The sequence below is a fragment of the Mesoplodon bidens genome (assembly GCF_964165515.1).
Source record: "Mesoplodon bidens genome assembly, chromosome: 7".
In the NCBI taxonomy this organism is placed as follows: domain Eukaryota; kingdom Metazoa; phylum Chordata; class Mammalia; order Artiodactyla; family Ziphiidae; genus Mesoplodon; species Mesoplodon bidens.
Genome location: NC_138164.1, coordinates 31,090,038 through 31,111,390, shown reverse-complemented (window position 1 = coordinate 31,111,390; position 21,353 = coordinate 31,090,038). Strand labels below are relative to the sequence as shown.

The 21,353-nt window shown below is 35.7% G+C and overlaps 1 protein-coding gene across 8 annotated transcripts in view; it reads right to left on the bottom strand.

The window, feature by feature from the left end:
* Positions 1-21,353, bottom strand: part of TRPC6 (transient receptor potential cation channel subfamily C member 6) — a 114,906-nt gene that overhangs the window by 9,625 nt on the left and 83,928 nt on the right. For 7 of the 8 annotated variants that reach the window (XM_081238742.1, XM_081238749.1, XM_081238748.1 and 4 more), the window contains 7 exons: positions 19,554-19,718; positions 13,569-13,785; positions 7,406-7,639; positions 4,753-5,017; positions 3,325-3,520; positions 2,321-2,524; positions 364-438 (listed from right to left, as the gene is read on the bottom strand). In XM_081238742.1, coding sequence (XP_081094868.1) covers positions 364-438; positions 2,321-2,524; positions 3,325-3,520; positions 4,753-5,017; positions 7,406-7,639; positions 13,569-13,785; positions 19,554-19,718 — 1,356 coding nt within the window. The remainder of the gene's footprint in view (positions 1-363; positions 439-2,320; positions 2,525-3,324; positions 3,521-4,752; positions 5,018-7,405; positions 7,640-13,568; positions 13,786-19,553; positions 19,719-21,353) is intronic. The other variant, XM_081238745.1, reaches the window with a different exon arrangement.

Sequence of the window (21,353 nt, the reverse complement as noted above, 5' to 3'; positions counted from 1 at the left end):
AGCTCTGTTAGGTGTGCATAATCTCCACCTGAGCTGCCGAGAATTAAGTTAATTATATCCCCATCAGGTCCCTATTATCTCAATTTTCCCTTCTTTACATCACAATTCCTATATTCCATCACCCATAAGTACCTCAATATACTTGTTTACTATCTGTCTTAAACAGCCATGTAATTCTTTCTGCTGATTAACAGGACACAGGCTTATTTTCACTTCCCAATAACAGATTCTTTGAGCATTGTTAAATTGTTAATTCTTTAATGTGTCTACTGTTTCTTGAAATTGCTTCTGAACATCTGTCCTTTTCTCTGAGTAGAAAGCCTGAACCTACTCGTGGCTTCATATTTTCAAATGTGATCTTACCTGTCTTTTGTCAAGTGATAATTTTGAAAGGTCTTCTTGACTTCCCAGAATTCCAAATTTCTTTTCTTCATTTCTCTTTTAAAGATAGAGAGTAAAATAAGTACAATCGCTAATTTTACATTGGGGATTATAAAACGAATTTCACTCTTTCTTTATTCTATATTCTAAAAGCCATCTGGTCCAATTCTCCAGCAAGTTTCAATGAGAGAAACATATTCTATTGAGGTCTTCCCTTTGGTGAGTACTTGGACATTTCCTTTTCAAGACTGAATTGTCTTGGGTTGCAGCTCTAATCACACCTGTAAACTACACACTTAATAACATTAAGTAAAGTGAGGGAAAATTTTGCCACTCAACACACTGAGTTCTGTAAGTTATACATTTGGGAGAGCACCAAAGATGGTATATTTTTCCAAAATTCCTATACAAAATAATGATAATACATTTAAAGAGGGCTTTAGAATTCTCAAAGCACTTTTACATATTTATCTGATTTGATTTTCATGATGTAGATATGATTTTTATTCCCATATTACAGTTGAGGAAATTGGAGCTCTGGGAGCTTAACTTGAGAATCTCACGTAGTAAGTAGCAAATCATTCAATAACAGAATCGTGTAGCTGCAAGGAACTTTTACAGTCATTTGGCTCAGTTGCCCACCAGTGTAGGAAAACCTATAAATTCCTAATGTTGGTCAGCCAACATTTATTGATTACTTGCAATGATGGGGAGCTCACTATTTCACAAGACAGCCCACCACTCTGTTGGGCAGATCTTGTTGTTACAAATTTTTTTATTTACATAGAACTAAAAATGAACTATTTGCAACTTTTGCCCATTGCCTCTCTTCCTTTTTTTTTTTTTTTTTTTGCGGTACACGGGCCTCTCACTGTTGTGTCCTCTCCCGTTGCAGAACACAGGCTCCGGACGCGTAGGCTCAGCGGCCATGGCTCACAGGCCTAGCCACTCCGCGGCATGTGGGATCTTCCCAAACCGGGGCACGAACCCCTAGTCCCCTGCATTGGCAGGCGGACTCCCAACCACTGCGCCACCAGAGAAGCCCTCTCTTCCTATTTTTGAAGAGAAAATTAAATGTGTTTCCTCATTAAAATTGGGAATTGGAAGCAGCCAGCTCCTTCACGTCCACATAATATGATACCATATCCACACCTGTTCCCTTCCTGGCCCTCCTCCTCTGGAGGCATCTAGTCTCTCAGTGCTCCTTCTGGATATAGAGTTCTGTCCCCTGCAGAGTTCCCTGCTGAGAGTAACCTCCCCACCCCCATGCATTCTACACAGCATTCCACATGCTCCACACATTTCTAAACCCACTGTGATTGCTCTACTCCCTCATCTAAGCACTAAACCTCTTCTCTTTCATGGCTTCTTAAGGTGGTACTGCCTCATGGGATTACTGTTTCCAATTAGTCTCCTTAGATATTTCTTTCTTGAACTACTTAATGCCAAACCTGGTCTCCCATATTACATGTGAGCAATTGATTTCTGAACTTTTCAATGTAGGACTTACTTGTCTGTCAGATTCCCCCAAGTCATAATCAGCTAGCTGTATAAATTGAACATGCAAAAAATTGAAGCTGTATAAATTGAGGTATATAAATATACCTAGTTGTATAAATTGAAGGTGAAGTGAGGGACATGTAGCCATAACAGCAAAAATGGGGCCCAGAATAGCTCTGCCTTTCAGTACCCACTCCAGATAATGTAGTACATTACTTTAGTTACATTTCATGACTTTTTCTTATATTTTTAAGAAGAAATGTCCAGTGTGCTCCTAATAAACAGACATAAGCCAAAGGACTGCTCTGAGCTAAGTGACTACATTTGGGAATGGATGGACATGTCATCACAGACTGCTTCTTTATAAAGCGATGTGGCACAGTGGTTATAATGGTCTCAGCATTTAAAAATATAATTTTAAATTATCAAGTCAAATCACCTTGTTCATTTCCACATCCTCCTGGAAACCTTTTTTATGGCCCTGGAACAGCTCAGAAATCCATTTTTTAAGCCTCAGTAGAAGATAAAACAGGGACTTTGGACTTGGCACCAGGTTGAAGGGAACAGGAAGAGTTCTTCCCTCCTCAAAGTAGGAAAACCAAAGTTTGGCCCTTGCAAATTTCCACTCCACATCAGCATCATCCTATACAAATACATATGACAGTTCAGCAAGGAAATGCGTAAAAAGAATTACTGGGATGCTTCTAACATTGCGTGACTAGATGGAAGTAATGATGCCTACAACACTCTCAGACCCCAAAGACCACTCCAAGATTTTTTCAAAAATATTAAGGTACTATTCACACACTCCTTCCTAAATCTGCCTAAAATTTTATCAGGCTTATATATCTATAGATCTCAAAACTTGCATGTGTTTATAAATATACTGAAAGATATAGATGCATTTTCCTACATTCTAGAAAACACTATGAAAAATCATTCACTTTTTTATTCTGCAACAGATCACTACTTTGATTAATTTGGGAGACAGACCAAGATTTCTGGAATAAAAATGTATACTATCACTCTGAGTTTGAGAAAGGGTCAATTCTGAACATCACTCAAAACAAGATTTGGAGAATAGTGGTATTTGGAAGCAATAATTTTTAAAATAAAGTATAAATTCATGCTGATATAGTATTTCTAAAGAGTTTGTAAATAATAATAACAAATCACACAACATTTCTCATCCTTATGCCTTACTATCCCACAACGCCCATAGATATTGTGTTTGGAAGCAAATCATTAAAATTTTCTAGATTCCTGTATATAAAGTATACAAAAATATAGATATTCTCTACAGTATATACAGTATATAAAGAAGTATGTAAAAAGGGAAAGAACAGATAGAAAGCAGTCTATACTGTCGCCACCAATGCTGAGTTGATCCCTAGAATAGTTAAAACATGTAGCACATAGTATACAAATGTATAGAGATTATACCTCAATTTCCTGGAATGAACTGTTGATCATTGCAATTAACATATTTAGCAAAACAATGACCATTGTAACATTATAGACTCCATAAAGAACATAACCGATGTTTTCAATGAATTTGTGATTATAGTTGATGACCACTGATTTCACTTCAGAAAGTCCAAATATAGCCCAAAACAGTGTCTTAAAACTCTCTTCCACTCTGGTGAAAAAGGAGAGAAAGGAAATGATAAAGTGTACAACTAAACAAAAATGGTACCATAATAAAAGTGAGTTGATTTAGTGTCTTTGAAAATTATTAGATATTCATGAGAAAACTACTTCCCTGAGCCTCATTTTTCTTTTCTGTAAAATGGGTACAATAATTATTTATTTCTAGGATTGTGGAAAGGATGAGGAAATATTGTGTATATGAAGCACATAACTCACTATCTGGAACATAATAAGCACTCAGTAAATGCTAGCATAATTACATAACCACAGATATTAACATTTAAATAATCCATAGTTTTGGCAATGGAAGTGTTAAATGTATTACTTAATAAAAGATAATGCTATCTGTTAGAGTCCTTTTGGGTTTCCTGCTCATCTATACTTCCACTAATTTCCAATAAAAAGATTACAATAGTATGTGTCTTAAGGTGTCTTAAGGAAAATATGACAATATAAATACAGTCAATCTTATCAAAATCACTGACATGTCTTATGTAGGAATTTCAATGCTTTAGGCATAATTATTGACCCTAAACTAAGCCCCTCTGCTTAGCCCAGGTGGTTTAATTTCTCTCATAAACTGAGCTTTACAGGAATATGGGTAATAGGTTATGCTTCAGTCAATATTTATTGTAACACTGAATACCTAACATTTGAATAATGTATTCCAAACACACTTTATAAAAAACATGTGTGTCTATGGTGAACATAAGTTAAAACTCTTATCACTATTGATAAATTGGATCGTCTCAGTGATAAGATCCAACAAACTGAATTAGGAAGCAGCTATTCTCATAGTCAGCATCCCAGGAGTCTGTAGTAAGCAGAAGGACACAGCAGTGAAGAGCACAGATGCTATAGTGGACAAGGGACTATGTCCTGGCTTTTCTACCTATTAGCAGCTATACAGTGTTCAGCACATCATTTAACTTTTCTTAACTTCAGTTTCCTTTTTTTTTCTGAAACAGAGATAATAAAATAATGTGTGTGAGGTAGTTCCTAGCCTTAAAAATGTTAGCTATAATTACTTAATATTACGGAGGTTGCCTACATTATTGAGTTCTTCCAATCCATTTTAAAATCCTCTCATTTTGCTAAAGAGTAACTGGAGATGAAGTCTTTACCAAAACATTATTTATGCCATGGATGCATATGAACACTGTTAAGCTAACATTTATTTAATCGATGATCTCCATGATCAAAATATCTGAAAGCACATACGTTGTGAAGGCTTCGTTTTGCTTTGCACCAATGTAGTAGGAATAGAGGTTGAACATTCCAATCATAAAAGCCACAAACACCATGATGAATATGACCATGAACTTGAAGATGTCTTTCACTGTTCTTCCAAGAGATATCTGCAGAGGTCCAAAGCTTTCATTTGCTGGTAAAATGTAGGCTATTCTGGAGAAACTTAAAACTACAGCAATTGCATAAAGACCTTCAGATATAATTTGAGGATCAGAGGGGTCCCACTTTATCCTGGCTAGGAGAAAGGAAAGACAAGAGTTATGGTGAGTTTATTTAAGGTTTTTACTTAGGTAATGTCTTTTCTGGGGTAGAAATAAAATTACATTAGCAATCCAATTCCTGACGGATGTCTTTTATCTTAAAGGGCTTCTTTAAGTGTCAGGTGTATTTGAGCTTCTGAATTTACCGAGAAAATTATTCCCCTGGTTTGCTGGAAGTTTTCTATAGGGTCTAGCATAATGGTTAAGAGTACACACATATATATATGGAAGCTAAAAAAAAAAAAATGGTCATGAAGAACCTAGGGACAAGACAAGAATAAAGACGCAGGCCTACTAGAGAATGGACTTGAGGACACGGGAAAGGCGAAGGGTAAGCTGGGACAAAGTGAGAGAGTGGTAGTGTATATATGGACATATATACACTACCAAATGTGAAATAGATAGCTAGTGGGAAGCAGCCGCATAGCACAGGGAGATCAGCTCGGTGCTCTGTGACCAGCTAGAAGGGTGGGTTAGGGAGGGTGGGAGGCAGGGAGATGCAAGAGGGAGGGGATATGGGGATATATGTATATGTATAACTGATTCACTTTGTTATGAAGCAGAAACTAACACACCACTGTAAAGCAATTATACTCCAATAAAAATGTTTAAAAGAAATGAGTACGGACTGTGGACTCAGCATATGTAAAAATTCCAATATCTACCTGTCTATCTATCTATGTATCTATCTAAAGTCAGCTGGAAGAACTGGTACAAATTACTTATCTTATTTTTATTTTCCCATCTTTAAAAATGAGATAATACTGCTTCTACCTCTGTCATCAGTTGTGAGAATCCAGTAAGTCAACATACATTCAGTGTTTAGAAACTGCTTGGCACTAACTAAATGACAGCATTTACTATTTAATCTTAAACTATAATAAAAGAAAAAAAGGCCCTAAATAAATGATATCATTATTTAATCTTAAACTGTAATTATACTATAATGTAATTGGGGGCTTTTGGAGTTACTTAAACTTACTAAAGTAATTTATATTGGTCATTCAAGTCTATTTTTATCATAAAAATGTAGTAATTTTTCACATGAATTTTTCTGGCATTATTACATCAGGTCATCAAAAACCTAATTAAGAAACCATTATGAAGAAAAGCAGTGTGTAGGAAAGAGGAAAAATATAATTATAAATTTGTATTTGCTTATTTGTTGAGAAGTGGAATCAGGAAAGGATACAATAAACTAATAAAAGCAATTTCCTCTTTTATAGCACTTTGAATATAAGTACAATTATATAAATAGATAGCTCTGACTTTAAAATTTCATATAATAAAAATTTTTATTATAAAATTATGGCTACATTCCCTGTGCTGTACAATATATAAAAGTCTTACATTATGCACTAAAAGTTGTTAATTAAATATTAAAATAAATATTCAAAAGAAATAATAAAAAAGAAATCCCTATGTGATATAGCCAGTAAAACCCATAGAGATGTCAATTGACTGTTAACTGACATCTTATCAGAGGATTTGAAATAAGTATTCAAAGAGAATCTGTTTTCCTCACTCTAGGTTTCTACAAGGAGAGATTTTCCCTAAGCAAATAACTGAACCTATTTCTATCGCTTAGTCACTTTCCTCCTGGGGAGGTGGAATGACTTATCTGATTACTAAACTGGGGTGGAAACTGAGCATACTTGGTTCAGCTCTGCCCTCTTTTTTCTTGAGAATTTTCCTCTGGTCTTCCATGAGGGAATCTCACATGATCAGACACTTGCTGCCATACCCCTCTTTGGGGAAGACTGCCCTGTCCATTGCTGTCCATACATCTGCCTTAGCCTGGGGTTCAATATTACTGAGCCGGCTGGCTAATAAACTCAGAATTATGTCATCCACCCTGAACTTTGTCAGTATTAGAGGTAATGATCTGGCCTCCATGTTCGCTTTTGGTTTTATCTCTCATCTAGTTTCAAAGACTGGGTGAGAAAAGGTGGTGTTATTTATTGGGGGCCCTCTAGAGCCTCCAATGATTCCTTTGCTTTCAAATAATTTATATGCCTTAAATGGAAATGGTACTTAAATGTGTACTATTTTTAATGGACAAGAGGGAAAAAAATAAATCAAAGACATAATACAGGCATTCTCAATGAAGTTTGGTGGTTAGCCAATTAATCTCAGAGATAAAGTGAGAAGATTCTTGTGATTAAAAGAGGTTTCCAGCCAGAAGAAATATCAAGGGAAGAGGTAGAAAACATGCTTCTTCAGATACAGATACTCTGAAGAAGCTGGAAACTGACCAACAATTCTACGAGAGCTGAGTAGTAATCAAACTGTTACTGATGTATACTTTTATAAGAAAATTCTGCATTTTATAAACTTATATTGACTGTGTCCTATAAACTCACCCAAATTGTAGTATTTCACATTGTCTCCCAATGTGACTTTTGTCAAATCCTTCAAAGTATCATTTGCATCAATGATGCTCTGGGCTTTGGAAGCATGCCAAAATGCCATGAATCTTGCAATGAATGATGCTGCAAAGATTGCCAACATTCCAAAATCAAGCATATTCCACAACTCAAACAAGTATTCCTTGGGACCTTGAGTCCAAATTTCTTTACATTCAGTCCATATCATGCCTGTATTAGAAAGATGTTAAAATATCAATCCAACTTCATTCCAGCCTTAGCTCTTCAATAAAACAAAATAAATTTGAAAGATCTCAGACTGATATTCAAAACCCTTCAAAATTTGGCCTCATCCCACCCATCCAGCCATAATTATCCTGTCCCCACAAATCCTAGAGTCCAACAATATCAGTGCATTACCTTATAGCAATGTGACAAATTTCATCAAGGGCATTCAATCAACAAACATGATTTGATCCATTAATTCTATACATAAAAATACATTAATAAGATGTTCATTGTAGTGTTCTTTATAACAATCAAACCATACAAACACACCCACATTCACACACTCAAAATAGAAGTAACCATGGGACTTCTACATATGGGATATTATGCAGCCATTTCATATGATATTTTAATTACCATGGGATAGTGGCCACAGGAATGTACCTCACAGACCTCCAACTGCAGGAATTTAATTGGCCATGGGCCTCAGCTACAGCACTCTGAAAACTACTGCCACTTTTGCCCTAAGGCCATGCTTCCCATGGGCTACTCCCCAATAGTGACTGAGGGCACTCCTTCTTCAGAGACATGGGACTCCTTTGATGGATGATTTTGGCTCAAGGATTTCCTGACGGCCTTGTTAAACTTTCTTTAGACTGGATGGAAGTATCCTAGAAGTATCCTAAAAGTATCCTAGATACTTCTACCCTACTTTCCTCCCCTCAAGATCAGACTTGCATCCCAGTCTTACAGCCCTTGCAGCTCTCTTCAGTTCTCTCCCATTTTCTCTCACATGGAATTTCCTTAATAAAATTATTGTACATTAAATCCTGTCTTGCACATGCTTCTTGGAGGACCTGAACTAATACATATTGGAAAATGTTTATGTCATAAACATTCAAGCATGCTAAGTAAAAAATGTTATATATTGTATGACTTTATGTTTAAAGCAAGCATAGTAAAAGACTAGAGGTAATTACAGGAACATAGTAATAGTAGTTGTCTCTTGATGGTGGAATTATTAATAATGTTGCATATTCACTCTAAAACATAATGTGGTACTCAGGAAGGAGCATAGGTTTTGGAATTAGACTGCCACAGATTTGAGACTTTGCTCTTCCACTTATTAGCTGTGTAATCCTTGGCAACTTATTTAAACTTTCTAAAACTCAATTTGGAAAATGGGGATGATAGTAGTTTGTACCTACTTCACAGGATAGTTATGAGACTTAAATAACACATGTAAAATGCACAGCACAGTGCCTGGCACTTGAAAAAATAACTAACATTGATTGAGCATTTACTATTAAAAATTTCCTATGTCTGACACACATTTTCTTTTTTCATCTGAAAAATATTACTTTATTAAAAAGAAGTTACTTTACTCTAATTATCTTTAGATCCCTATGCTCTGATGCCCCACCTCCTCCTAGAGCCATCTGGAAAAATACAAGCCAAACTCCAACAATCCATCAAAGCCTATCTCCATCAAGAAATCTCCATGGTCCCCTAGTTGAAATTAATCTTCTCCCCTTTCTCCTACCAAGCACCTTCCCCAAGTCCCCACATTTGTCATGAACCTTTATCACAATCACAACTTGCCACATGAATGACTGTAGAGTCCTTCAGGGGTTTAAAAAAGCCATGGTCTCCACTCTTCCAACAGCTTACTATGTGCTTTTCTCAAAATGATCATTCACTGTAGCACACAACTTACTTATTTGGAATTATTCCCAATTCAGAGGAGACTAGAATTGAATTCATACATACTTTAGTGGATCAGATTTAAAACAGGAAACACTACATGTGTACACTAATGCACAGATACGTGCACGCACACAACTCTGAGCAGGGGTGAAAAAAATCTGAGAGCAGCCTTTTTTTGTGGTCCCTGGATTCCTGCCAGCTTCCTCAATAGGACAAAAGGGTAGTTTAGTGTAACTGAAGAAGAGGGATTAAAGGGCGGTTTAAATTCATATCGTTTAGTTGTTTTCAAAGCTTCTCTCCTTCTTCCTCCCACTTCTCCATCTTCTCTCTCTTTAAGATGTACAGTTTTTGGTAAAAAATGATATCTCACCAAAGCTTAAAAAATAAAACAGATACAGCGAACTCTTCCGTTTGAAGGAAGAGTTCCTGTCTTATTTCCCCTGTGGACCCCCAGGAGCTGCCAAGCACAGATTGAAACCCCCATCTAGTCCAACTTCTCCAGCAAGCAGGGGACTTCTCCACAGGGTTGAGCCTCTTCTTGAATTCGTCCTGAATGACTACTTCTGAAGACGGCTCATCCCATTGTTGACTTTTTAGGAAGCATCCCTTCACTGTGGACCTGTTAGTGCTAATTCTGCCCTTGAGAGAAGAGAATGAGTCTGCTCTCTCTGCCTTTACGTTTCTTAAAAAACAGGATAAAACAAAGCACAAACGCCTGTGCACTCATTAAATCTATGCTTCTACAGCAGAGACAGGTTTCCCACAAAGCTAATAAAATTTAACATTCACGATGTCTTATCTGCCCAGGCTCCTCCTAGGGCTCTGTTTCATCTTCTTTTTCTCTAAATGGGGCCCTCCAAATAACTAAACTTCAGGCTCCACAATCCCGGGGTTCTGCCCTACCTCCACACTCCAGAGTAAGCTTCCCCAGTTCAAACAAGTGCTGTTCCCTGGAAGAGCCACTCCCTTTTCTAGTTGCTTTCAATTTGGGATGCTCCCTAGTTTGCCAATTGCCTGCAGATGGGATGTGGCCAGAGCGTGGAGTAGGGATGTAATTACGGCCCTTGCCTGCAGTCCTCTCCTTCTGTTGAAGGGTCAATCCAGTATTGCATTTGCTTCCTCAGCAGCTCACACTGGATGTTAAGTTAAAAAGTGCTCCTTAGGTGAAGCGTCATCAAGCGTGTCTCCCCCCTCCCTGTGTTCCTGCTACACTTCTCACTGGTTTCAGCTTGCCCTTCAGCCTTGTCAAGATCTCCTGGAATGTCAATTCCAACATCCAGCCTTTCAACTTTTTGTCTACTAAAAATTATATAAATTTGCTTTCTGTAACCAATTATGTCAGTCTTTTCCCTCAAGCCAACTAGTATCTTGACCTAAGTGGTCCACTTCTTATTAATATTTCCAGAAAGTACAGCAACTGTCTTTCAAGAATAACTTCAAAAAGAAAAATAAATACCAGTGTCAGAAATTGAACCAGGAGTCTATAACATATGCTACAAAGTATCAACTGTCCATTCTGAGTTGTTCCTTGTTTTCCCTTTAAATGAATACTGTGAGATCATCTCTGAATCTCAACCACAAAGATTATCCAGCCAGTTGTTCCAAGGAAGCTGCTTTTATTCATAAAATTAAAAGTTAACATTCTTGGTTTAGGTTTCCAAGTGAAAAAGGAAAAACTTCTAATGTTTATATTAAAATATTAGTATGAGGAGAATCAATTATTTTTGATAAAGAATAAAATGAACATTCATTGTATTTAATCCTCTTACATAAAATTTAATGTTTTCAAAGTTTAATCTTGAACTGAAGTGTCATATCTTGCTTAATATGTTTTCAGTAGGAAATAGCACTTCCATATAAAACACATGAACTCTTAATGAAGAGTTTAATAGTAATCATAGTTATCTGAAATTTATTAAACATTTCCTATGTGCCAAGTGCTGTAATATGTACTTTAAACATACTAACATAAAAAAAAGAACCTATAACATATAGGCCTTTAGTCTGAGGTAAAGGCAATGTCCAAATGATCATTATTATTTTAAATCAAATATTCAAAGTGAAATGTAATTTATTTCTTATAGCATTATGTTATAAGGTAAATATCAATAAATTCGAAAAGAAAAAGTGGAAAATCAAACTCTTCTTTATCTCAGGTTTATTTAGTGATGCAATTCACATGTTAAGACACTATATTTCTTGGAACATTTCCAGGAAATGAAGTGATTCAGAAGTTTTGAATAACTCTCAGTGCTGTTGAATTACCTCATATGCATTTAAAATGATCATATGGTAATTTGTATAGTGCTTCGTAGTATTTCAATTGATCATCCTATCAGCCCCAGTATGAGGAAGCCAAGAAGACATCCCCTGCCCTAGAAGTGATATAAAACTGACTGCAGATGCTTCTCCAGATCACTGGAAGAGAACCAAACTTATGGGTTACCAATGGTTTTGTATAAAGATTCCTTGGACCTTCTTCTCTTGACACTCTCCTCATTACACCCTAGGTGACTTTATGCATAGTCAGGGCCTTATGAAGATTACTGAAACTTTATCCACAGCCTGGCTTCTCCCAGGGGTTGCATTTTAGTGGACATCTTCAACTGGAAATCCCATGGGCACTTCAAAGTCAATTACAACCCAAACTTACCTACCAGATTTTCATTCTCCCAGTCTCAAGCATGATCTTCCCTCTATATTCTTCCTCCTAGAGACTTGCAGTCACCAGCTAGTAATCCAAGGCAGAATCCACAGCTCTCCCTTTCCATGTACAATACATCACCAAGTTCTTTGAAACGTGTCTTTTAAGAAGCTCTCAACTCCTTTCCCCACGCCCTGACTTCTGGCCCCATGTTCCTCACAGGGATCATTTCAATTGTCTCTCAGCCTCCACACTCACCCCTCCCCAAAGCCATCCTCTATCTCACAACCACTGTGACCTTTCTAAAGTGTGATGGATCACATCACCAACAGCTGAAAATCATCCTCTGGCCATGTCACCACCCTTATCTCCCATCACCCACATCCATAAGTGAACCTGCATTATAGCTGGATCTAACACATGACTTTGTAAATGAGGTGCCAGCTGTCGACCTTTGAAACCCCTGGGAGAAGTCGGGCTGTGGATAAAGTTTCAGCAATCTTCATAAGGCCCTGACTATGCATGAAGTCACACCTTTGCATCTAACATTTTGCATCCATGACTTGTAGTGTCCTTACTCTCCATAAACACTCTGTAGGATTATCATGTCCTTATCTTCAAAGTCTCAGATTGAACCTACTGTTCAGGGAGGCCTCCTTCACCCCATCCACACCCCACCCCATTCAGATTTAGATGTCCAATCCATGTGTGTTCATAACACCCTAATAGCTCCTCAGTTACAGTATGTGTCACGTAGGTTTTCTTTATTGATTTACTTCTTGACCTGTCCCCTCCCCCCAGACTTAACTTCCTTGACTATAAAGACTGCATTTCATTCACTTCAATATCCTCATTATCTAATGAGGGCAATTTGTTAGACAGCTATTAGGTAGGTAATAGCTACTGACTTTATTCATTCATAAATATCCAATTGAGATATCTTTCATTTGCATTATATTTAATGACAAGCTATATGGATGAGTGATTCTAAAGACAAATAGCATAGTAATTAAGACCACATTCCCTCTGTTTCACTTACCATCTGGGAGATCTAAAGCAAATTACTTAATCCTCACATTAATGCTGTAGTGTAGACATTATTATATGACAGATTGGACCACTAGGCACAAACAGAGTGCGTGATATGATGTATGTAAAGTGATTTGAACAGTTCTTGGTACATAAAAAATGTTCAATAGATGTGAGTGGCTATTACCTTCAGTTCCTATTAAATTGCAACATAAAATCATGTGGTTATTTTTAGACTTGAAGTCACAGCTCTCCTAAAACATGAATGGCAGTTTTTCATCACTGGCAGGGTTTGATTCATACTATCCTGTTCATTTTCTTCCTGGGTTTTTCTTGGAAATCTAAAAAGCATGTGGCATGTGAGAAGACTGTGGTACTTATAATGAACCCAAGATAACTGTGCTTTAAAAACAACAGCAACAAAATCATGCTGTGTGGAACATTGTATCATGCTGTATACATCTGTATAACTGATGTGTGAGGGAATCAGTGTCATGCAGTCCTACTGCTAAGGCTGTAAAAATAAATGATGACAGAGAAATCAGTCTTTACCTATTACCCAGGAAATAATGAGCATCTCCATCCATGAGAAGCAGGAGGTTTTCATCCTGAACAGCTGTTTTGCATTATCTGTGCTGGTTTCATTAGGAAGGAGTTTGGTGCCTTCAAATCTGTCAGCTGCATTCATGACTAGTAGCCCCAGAAAAATGGTGAAGGAGGCTGCATGTGCTACAAACTTCATGAATGGGCCACGCATTATCTTCCCCATCTGCCACAACACACACCAAAAGAAAATCTTAGCTTTGTTCTGTACATTTTGCAAAACACACATGCGTATACACAAGAATAAATATCTGGGCACTCCAATGTTCTCCTAAGATAATTATATAACTTTATATAACTAATAAAAGAAAAATAATTCCTTATGCTGATATAAAATTTTGGTCATGTTGCTCAGCTACATATGCTGATATTCTGGATTGATAGTTAAATAAATTAACTTCTATTAAATGACATTTAAGTTCTTAAGATATTATATATAATACTGACAAAATATTTTATGAATATAATAATGACAAAAGGCAGAGAGCATAGTATCACCATTACTCATAAAAAGAAAACTAGTTTAGTGGGTGTGAAGTATTGAGGAAGCAACAATGAAAATACTAAACTGAATCTGCTTTATAATATATACACCCTTGGTTGATATTTGTTTGCTTGTTGTCCTCATGTGTATTTCACTGACATGGGTGCAAATCAGGCTTCAAGTGATGCTGTAAATGGAGTAAGAGTCAGGAGTACCAAGAAGAGAACTCCCAGCTCAGGACAGGATGGTAGGGCAGTTCCCATCACACACTGGAAAGATGTCCTGGAATGACACTGGATTGAAAAATGTCCAGGTGTCTTTTTTTTTTTTATATACATCTCTAAATCTTTAAATATGGGATAGGAGCAAAAGGTTAAAATATTTGGTCTCATGTTGGGAAGGGAGTTTTGAGGAAGAATAGGTGAATTCACTGGAGCTGGCCCAGGTGACGGAAACCAAGTAGGGGGCGGGTATCAGGTGCAGAGGCTGGAAATGGGGACTCAACGGGAGTAGTTTGTAAGGGTGGCTGTAGCGTCTTCAAACCGTTTTTTATATTTTCAGAAGCCTATGGAAATCACTTTATATTTGCTGTTCATAGGCTTCGGGAAAAGGTTTAAAAAAAAAGTTTTGTGGGACTTTTTGGCTAGAATTGCATCAGTGTGGTAAGAAATGCAGATTCGCAATTACATACATCTCTGGTCACATAACCAACACATTTTAGGTTCAGGTTCCAGTTTCATTCCTTCATTAGCTGAGTAGCAATGAGTGAATTTCCTAAATTATGTGAAAGTCAGATTTTTCATATGAAATATGGAGACAATAAAAGCTCTTGTGCATCTATAGTACAGGAATCATTTCCATCTGAGATGCACGAATCCTAGCTGGGGTAGAGGGATGGTGTGTGCCCACGGTGTGTCTCAAGGGTTCTGTGTATCCCCTATAATGGTAAACAAAACTCAAATACATGTATGCAAGGATTTTTTCTTAGGAGAGGGCCAATAGCTTTTGACAGCTTTTCAAACGAGTTTATTATTACAGAAAAAAATATAAAAATTAATAATAATACCACCAACACTTGGCCAGTACTTGTATGTACTGTTTTAAGTGCTTTACCCTGTTAATTTCATGATATAATTACAACAATACAAAGCGGCATATGCTGCTGAAATGCCCATTTTATGGATGAAGGAATTGAGGAAGTGAGGTCCAGAAACTAGCTTAAAGGTCACACAGCTTATAAGTGGTAGAGCTGGAATCTGAACCCAGGCATACTTGTTTGAGTTAATGTTTCTATTTGGTTTACAAAACAAGTTCATATTTTCTCATTGAAGTACATATATATGTAAATTCTTAGAGAACAAACGGTTCTAAGATTTTAAAAAGCTAAATGCTATAATGGAAGGAATGCAATGTTCTCTGTTCCTACACACTTTATCTGTCTATATGGTTTTCAAAATTATAAACATTAGAGCTAGGATGAATCACATAATTTAGTCCCTTCTCTCTTGATATTTAGAACCTTAGGCCAGGCAGAATATCAGGGTGTGCATGTGCGTGCATGCATGCGTGTGTTTGTGTGTGTGTGTGTTTATCTAGATCAATAGATCAATTGCTCTATCTATCTAGTTTTAAGCCAGTGGATCTATACAGTTAGATATATTGCAGACCCAATCCAAGGTTACTTTGTAAAAGGTTGCTGTAAAAATTTTGTCCAAAAACCATACTTCCATAAGTAAATGCTCATTAGATTGAATCAAAGAGTACTTTTTGTGTCTTTTTAAGATCTTGTTTAAATAGAACTCTCAAATAAAGTTAAAACAAATGGGAGAGAAAGTAGGCTTGATTTTCTTTTGCCTATTGTTCTTAGCAATGTTTTCTAAAAAAATATGGACTATTAAAAACTGAACATTAATGTGACTTTACTTTCTTTTTCTATGGTGTGCCACATATACAATTTTAATTCTACATTTGCTTTATATACAATTTATTGTAATCATGGCTATTTAATCATGTTTTATATAAGATTTAATCATGTGTACAAGATTTATTTAATCATTTATTGCAAGGTTCAATATCTTCCTGGTGAAAACAGCTATTATTATAAATATTAAACCAATTTTTTAAAGTTCTCAGTTTATTTGACTGTTGTGGAAAACTGGGATTGGGGCTTTGAATATTAGTAGTAAAATCCATGGAAAACTTATTTATTCCCTGCTTTGTCCAGGAGAGAATCAGAGGCGGCCTTCAAACTACAAAATTATGAAAAACTCAAGAGAGCACAAATTAAAATAGGAGAAGGAGAAGAGAAAAGGCTGGAGACATAAAACGGGGTGAGAATAAAGCTACCCACATTAGAGTGTTCCTCAAGCCTGAGAGGTCTGGAACTTGAGTTCAGCTGTCTGGACACATCTAAAGCCAACGTTCAGTTATTCAGAGCACGGTGTCTGATCTGCCCCTCACTCATGACCTGCCTCACCTTCCTTCTTCCCTGGGTTCCTGGCTCTTACACAATATGACTCCTTTATTTTATTCAGAAGGGAGAGAATAGAATCAAACCAGGTACTTTTGTTGCTTACTAAATATATACTACCAAACGTAAAATACATAGCTAGTGGGAAGCAGCTGCATAGCACAGGGAGATCAGCTCAGTGCTTTGTGACCACCTAGAGGGGTGGGGTAGGGAGGGTGGGAGGGAGGGAGACGCAAGAGGGAAGAGATATGGGAACATATGTATATGTATAGCTGATTCACTTTGTTATAAAGCAGCAACTAGCACACCATTGTAAAGCAATTATACGCCAATAAAGATGTTTAAAAAATAATAATAAATAATTTTTTTAAAAAGAAAACACATAAACAAAAAACAAACAAAAAGTTGGTTGACAGGAAACTAAAATGGTGTGTTTTGATAGTCATATCTTTTATTTCTTATTACAAATCATTGAGAGTTGTGTTTCTCTTTAAACTAAAGGAGATTCTGGCACCACTCAATGGACTTTAGGAACTGAAGTGAGTTATTCATTTTAGTAAAATTTGTCATCTATATATTCTGTGACATAAACAGATTTCTAAAAAATAACTGTAAAGAAAAATTGAACAAGGTGAAAAATTGATGTACCTGGAAAAATGACTGAAAGTAATCACTGAAAGAAATACCTGCTTTTAAATATTATATCATACTCTTTTTAAGTATTTACTGATGATCAAATAACTATCAAATACCAATAGTAGCAGAAAAGGTTGAAGATAGCTTAAGCCAAAATGATTTGAAATCACAGCATGACCTATTTTTACTATAATGAGTATAGAACACATTTGGGTTATGGTGGAAAAAGAGAACAAGAAAGGACAAAAATAATTTCTTAAAGAAAAGAGCAGACTTGAGGAAAGAAAACCAAACTTTAAATAGAAACAGGGACTCTGTCAAGGTGCATAAGCCTGCAATTTGATCTCACTTAATTTTCAGGGATGCTTTGGAATGTTTTAATATTTTAAATAATATTTTAAATAAAAGCATCAATATAGCTTGAGCAATCTCCCCGCCCCATTTAAAAAATCAATTCTCTAAACTGTAAATAATATTTATATACATATTACTAAAGGGAAAAATGTAAATAGATTGTATCATCATGTTTCAAACATTAAATAACAGTAAAATAGATTTTAGATATGAAAAAAATACCTTGACAGTGTCCTTTTAATTTGATTATTTGCCTCAGGGTTCATAAACGAGGATGGAAAACAGATACCAGAAAGAAACGTGGCCAGGGAAGAAGAAATAGTGAAGGAAATCAGGTTAATTAGGATTCAATCAAAATTTAAGAAATGTGCAACTCTAAGGACTGCCAAAACTAGTCTGTCAAAACACCAAACACTCTGGAAGGCATTATGCTTTTGAACTCACTGGATATGGGGAGGCACAAATATTCACTTTAGAAGAGATATTATAATTTAACTGATCACAGAGTAATAACAAGGATAATTCAGAACCACCCCCCACTTTTAATTCAGCTTAAATCTCTGAAGACCCAGGAAATGTGAATAGAAGCAGAATAGAGACTACATACATAGATGTAGCCTATGTTCTAGTAAGGAGAATTAATTCTATTTTCAAAGTGAAATCTGTCATTCCTATGAAAAAAGGAAGAAAAGAAAAATCTTAACTTTCTAGAAAAAAATCCATGCTATAAATTTCTAATTCTAGTAAATATCACAATTTTCATTTTATTTTCCTCCTTTATATTTTATTTATAAATATATAAGGTCAACTTTTGGCCTTATATATTTAAGGGAAAAACATTTATAATGACAGATTTTACCCTCAGGAGAAAATGCCAAGTTTCCAGCAGTTCCTATCATCATCAATGGAAGTAATTACAAAGTTCCCACTGTGTAAGGCTTTGCACCATCTTCCTACCATAAGCCACTTACTAACATTCCTATAAGGTTAAAGCACCAAATATATGACTAAGTAATAATAATAAGAAAATATGTTGGTAATGGTGATATATGTCTTTCCACCCACATGTTACAAATATTTGAAAATGAGTCATGCCCAGATTTAACAACAGCAAGTGATTCAACTGGCATATCTACATGGCACATAAATAGATGGTCCAGCAGACATTTCAGGCACATAACTTTAGAATTATTTCAGTCTGACTCTAAGGGTTGAAACTTAGACAGTTCCAGAAATGTGGCTTCAAAAACATGAAGAATAAGATTGTTGGCAATGCAGGCAGACAAATCTCTATGTCTGTTAACAGAATGACAGGTCAACATTTTCCAAACTTCTTCTGTCTCGCTAATGAAAGGCTAGGTCCATCTGAACAAATTAATCTCATCAAATTCTGGGCAGAGTTTGCCAAAAGCAAAAACAAAAACAAAAAACAGAAAAACAGGCTATCTTTGTTGTCAGGTTACAATGTACTCTGTCCTTAAAACAAACAGTCTTCACTGAAACAAGCATTATAATAACATTTACACAATTGTCCTTTATTTATATTAAGATTTATCTGGTCATATTCGCTAAAATAAATACAAAACAAAAACTTTCATCTCAAATTTTGCCAGAGCAGAAATAACAAAAGGAAACATGTTCTTTTAGGGTGTTATTTGAGATATCTGCTCAATGCATACCTCATCAAAAATGTAAAAATATATGCATAGGCGTAACTAGAGAGAAGACAAATAGGAAATATACTGAGGTTTTCTTTCACATATTAATACTGGTAATACTACAGGTGAATTTTCTCTTTCCATTGCTTTATTTCTTATAGCAAATATATGTTATTTTTATAATATTAAAAACATTAAGATTATTTAAACCCAACTCTGACTTCCCTGAAATTTTTATTTGGGAAATGGAATTTTCTTTGCTTAACTGGCTCTGATATATAAATCAAATACAATTCTAGGAGATAACAGAGGTGCAGGCTTCACAGACATACCTTGCTGCATGGAGCAAACCAGTAAATGAGAGCCAGGAAAGGCAGTCCGATGGCAACGGCGAGGACCACAAGAAACTTGACTGCTGTGGTCTGCTGCCGCAAACCGGAAAGGTTCTCATACCATATGGACAGAAGCTGCTGTTGACAGTTTGGATGAGCTACAAACTAGCAGGGGAGTGACAAAACATTTAACAGCTTGCTTAAAGATTCAGCATAAACTCTTTTCTTGCATTCTAATATTATGTTCTGTTCTTGCCCATGAAAAATATTGTTAGAATTAAAGAACAAATGTAAAATATCTAGCGGGCAGGTATCAAGCAAGATGGCAGAGGGTTCTAATATGTATTACATAAATTCAAAGATTCCAACTTTTGCTTTATGACTAATGGTTTTCTTTCAAAGCACAAACAAATTTTGGAAATTTAATATTGGAAAAAGATTCATCAATATTTTACAAAAGGACTTTTATGATTATATGTTTTTTCCATCTAGAAGGAGTGATATAAAGATCCTGGTAGATCAGATGTCTAAATACTTTTTTTTTAAAGTATACAACCTTTTCTGCACTGATCTAAAATGGTAAACTTATTTTATACTAGGCTCCCATTTGCATATGGGTCTTTTTCTAGACTGCCTATTCTATTCCACTGATATTTCTTTTTATTCCTGCACCATAAACTCTTTCAATTATGAAAACTTTATAATTAAATTTCACTCTTTATTTTTCAGAATTTTTTATTCTTACATATTTATTGCTTACAAATGAACCCTACATATGACAGAGAGCTGCATTATTTAATATATAAAAAACAACAACTCAAAATAACAATTGGTAAAGAATATTAAAAATTAGACAAAGGACAGGTTATATAAAGGAACTAAAAATGTTTCTTAAGGATGGTTAACCTAGAAGATAATTAAATCAAGATACAATGTTTGTCTTCTCAGAATGGTAAGGTTTAATAATACCCATTATGTAGCACAGGGAGATCAGCTCAGTGCTTTGCAATGACCTAGAGGGGTGGAATAGGGAGGATGGGAGGGAGACTCAAGAGGGAGGGGATATGGGGATATATGTATACATATAGCTGATTTGCTTTGTTGTGCAACAGAAACTAACACAGTATTGTGAAGTAATTATACTCCAATAAAGATCTATTTTAAAAAAAGAAAAAAAACAATAATACCCATTATGAGTGGAAGAAATAATCCCTCTCACACACTGTTGACATTTGTAAACTGGTGTACCTTTTTTGAAGGGAAATTTAGCAAATGTTTTGAAATAACAAAAAAATAAAGAAATAATAAACACCCTTAAATAGTAAACTGACTAAATGAACATAACAATATAAATAAACATAACTATATGCAGCTTTTGAAAAGATTAAGTGGATGTCTATTTACTGATATGTGAAGATGTCCAAGGTATAAATTTATGGAGAGAAATATAATATTGATTAACTACTCTCCATTAAGAATTGAGAAGACAGAAAGAGGGCATGTCTATATTGTTTGAAAGCTTACCATAAGCCTGTGTTACTTTTATTAGAAAACCTACCTATAAAAACTGTTTTTTTTTTAAAGATATCTTACATAACCTAAGAAAGCAGTCAAGGATAGGGGGCACCACATGAAGACAGAGATAAAAATACTCCACAAATAAAGATGAAGGAGATTCAAATGCTCTAAAGAAGGAATAGAAGGTATTGGTCTGGAATTGGAATATATTAACAAATGGGAAAACCGAGTTGGGTCTTGATATTCCTATCCTATAACAAATGCCTTGTAGTTTGAACACAC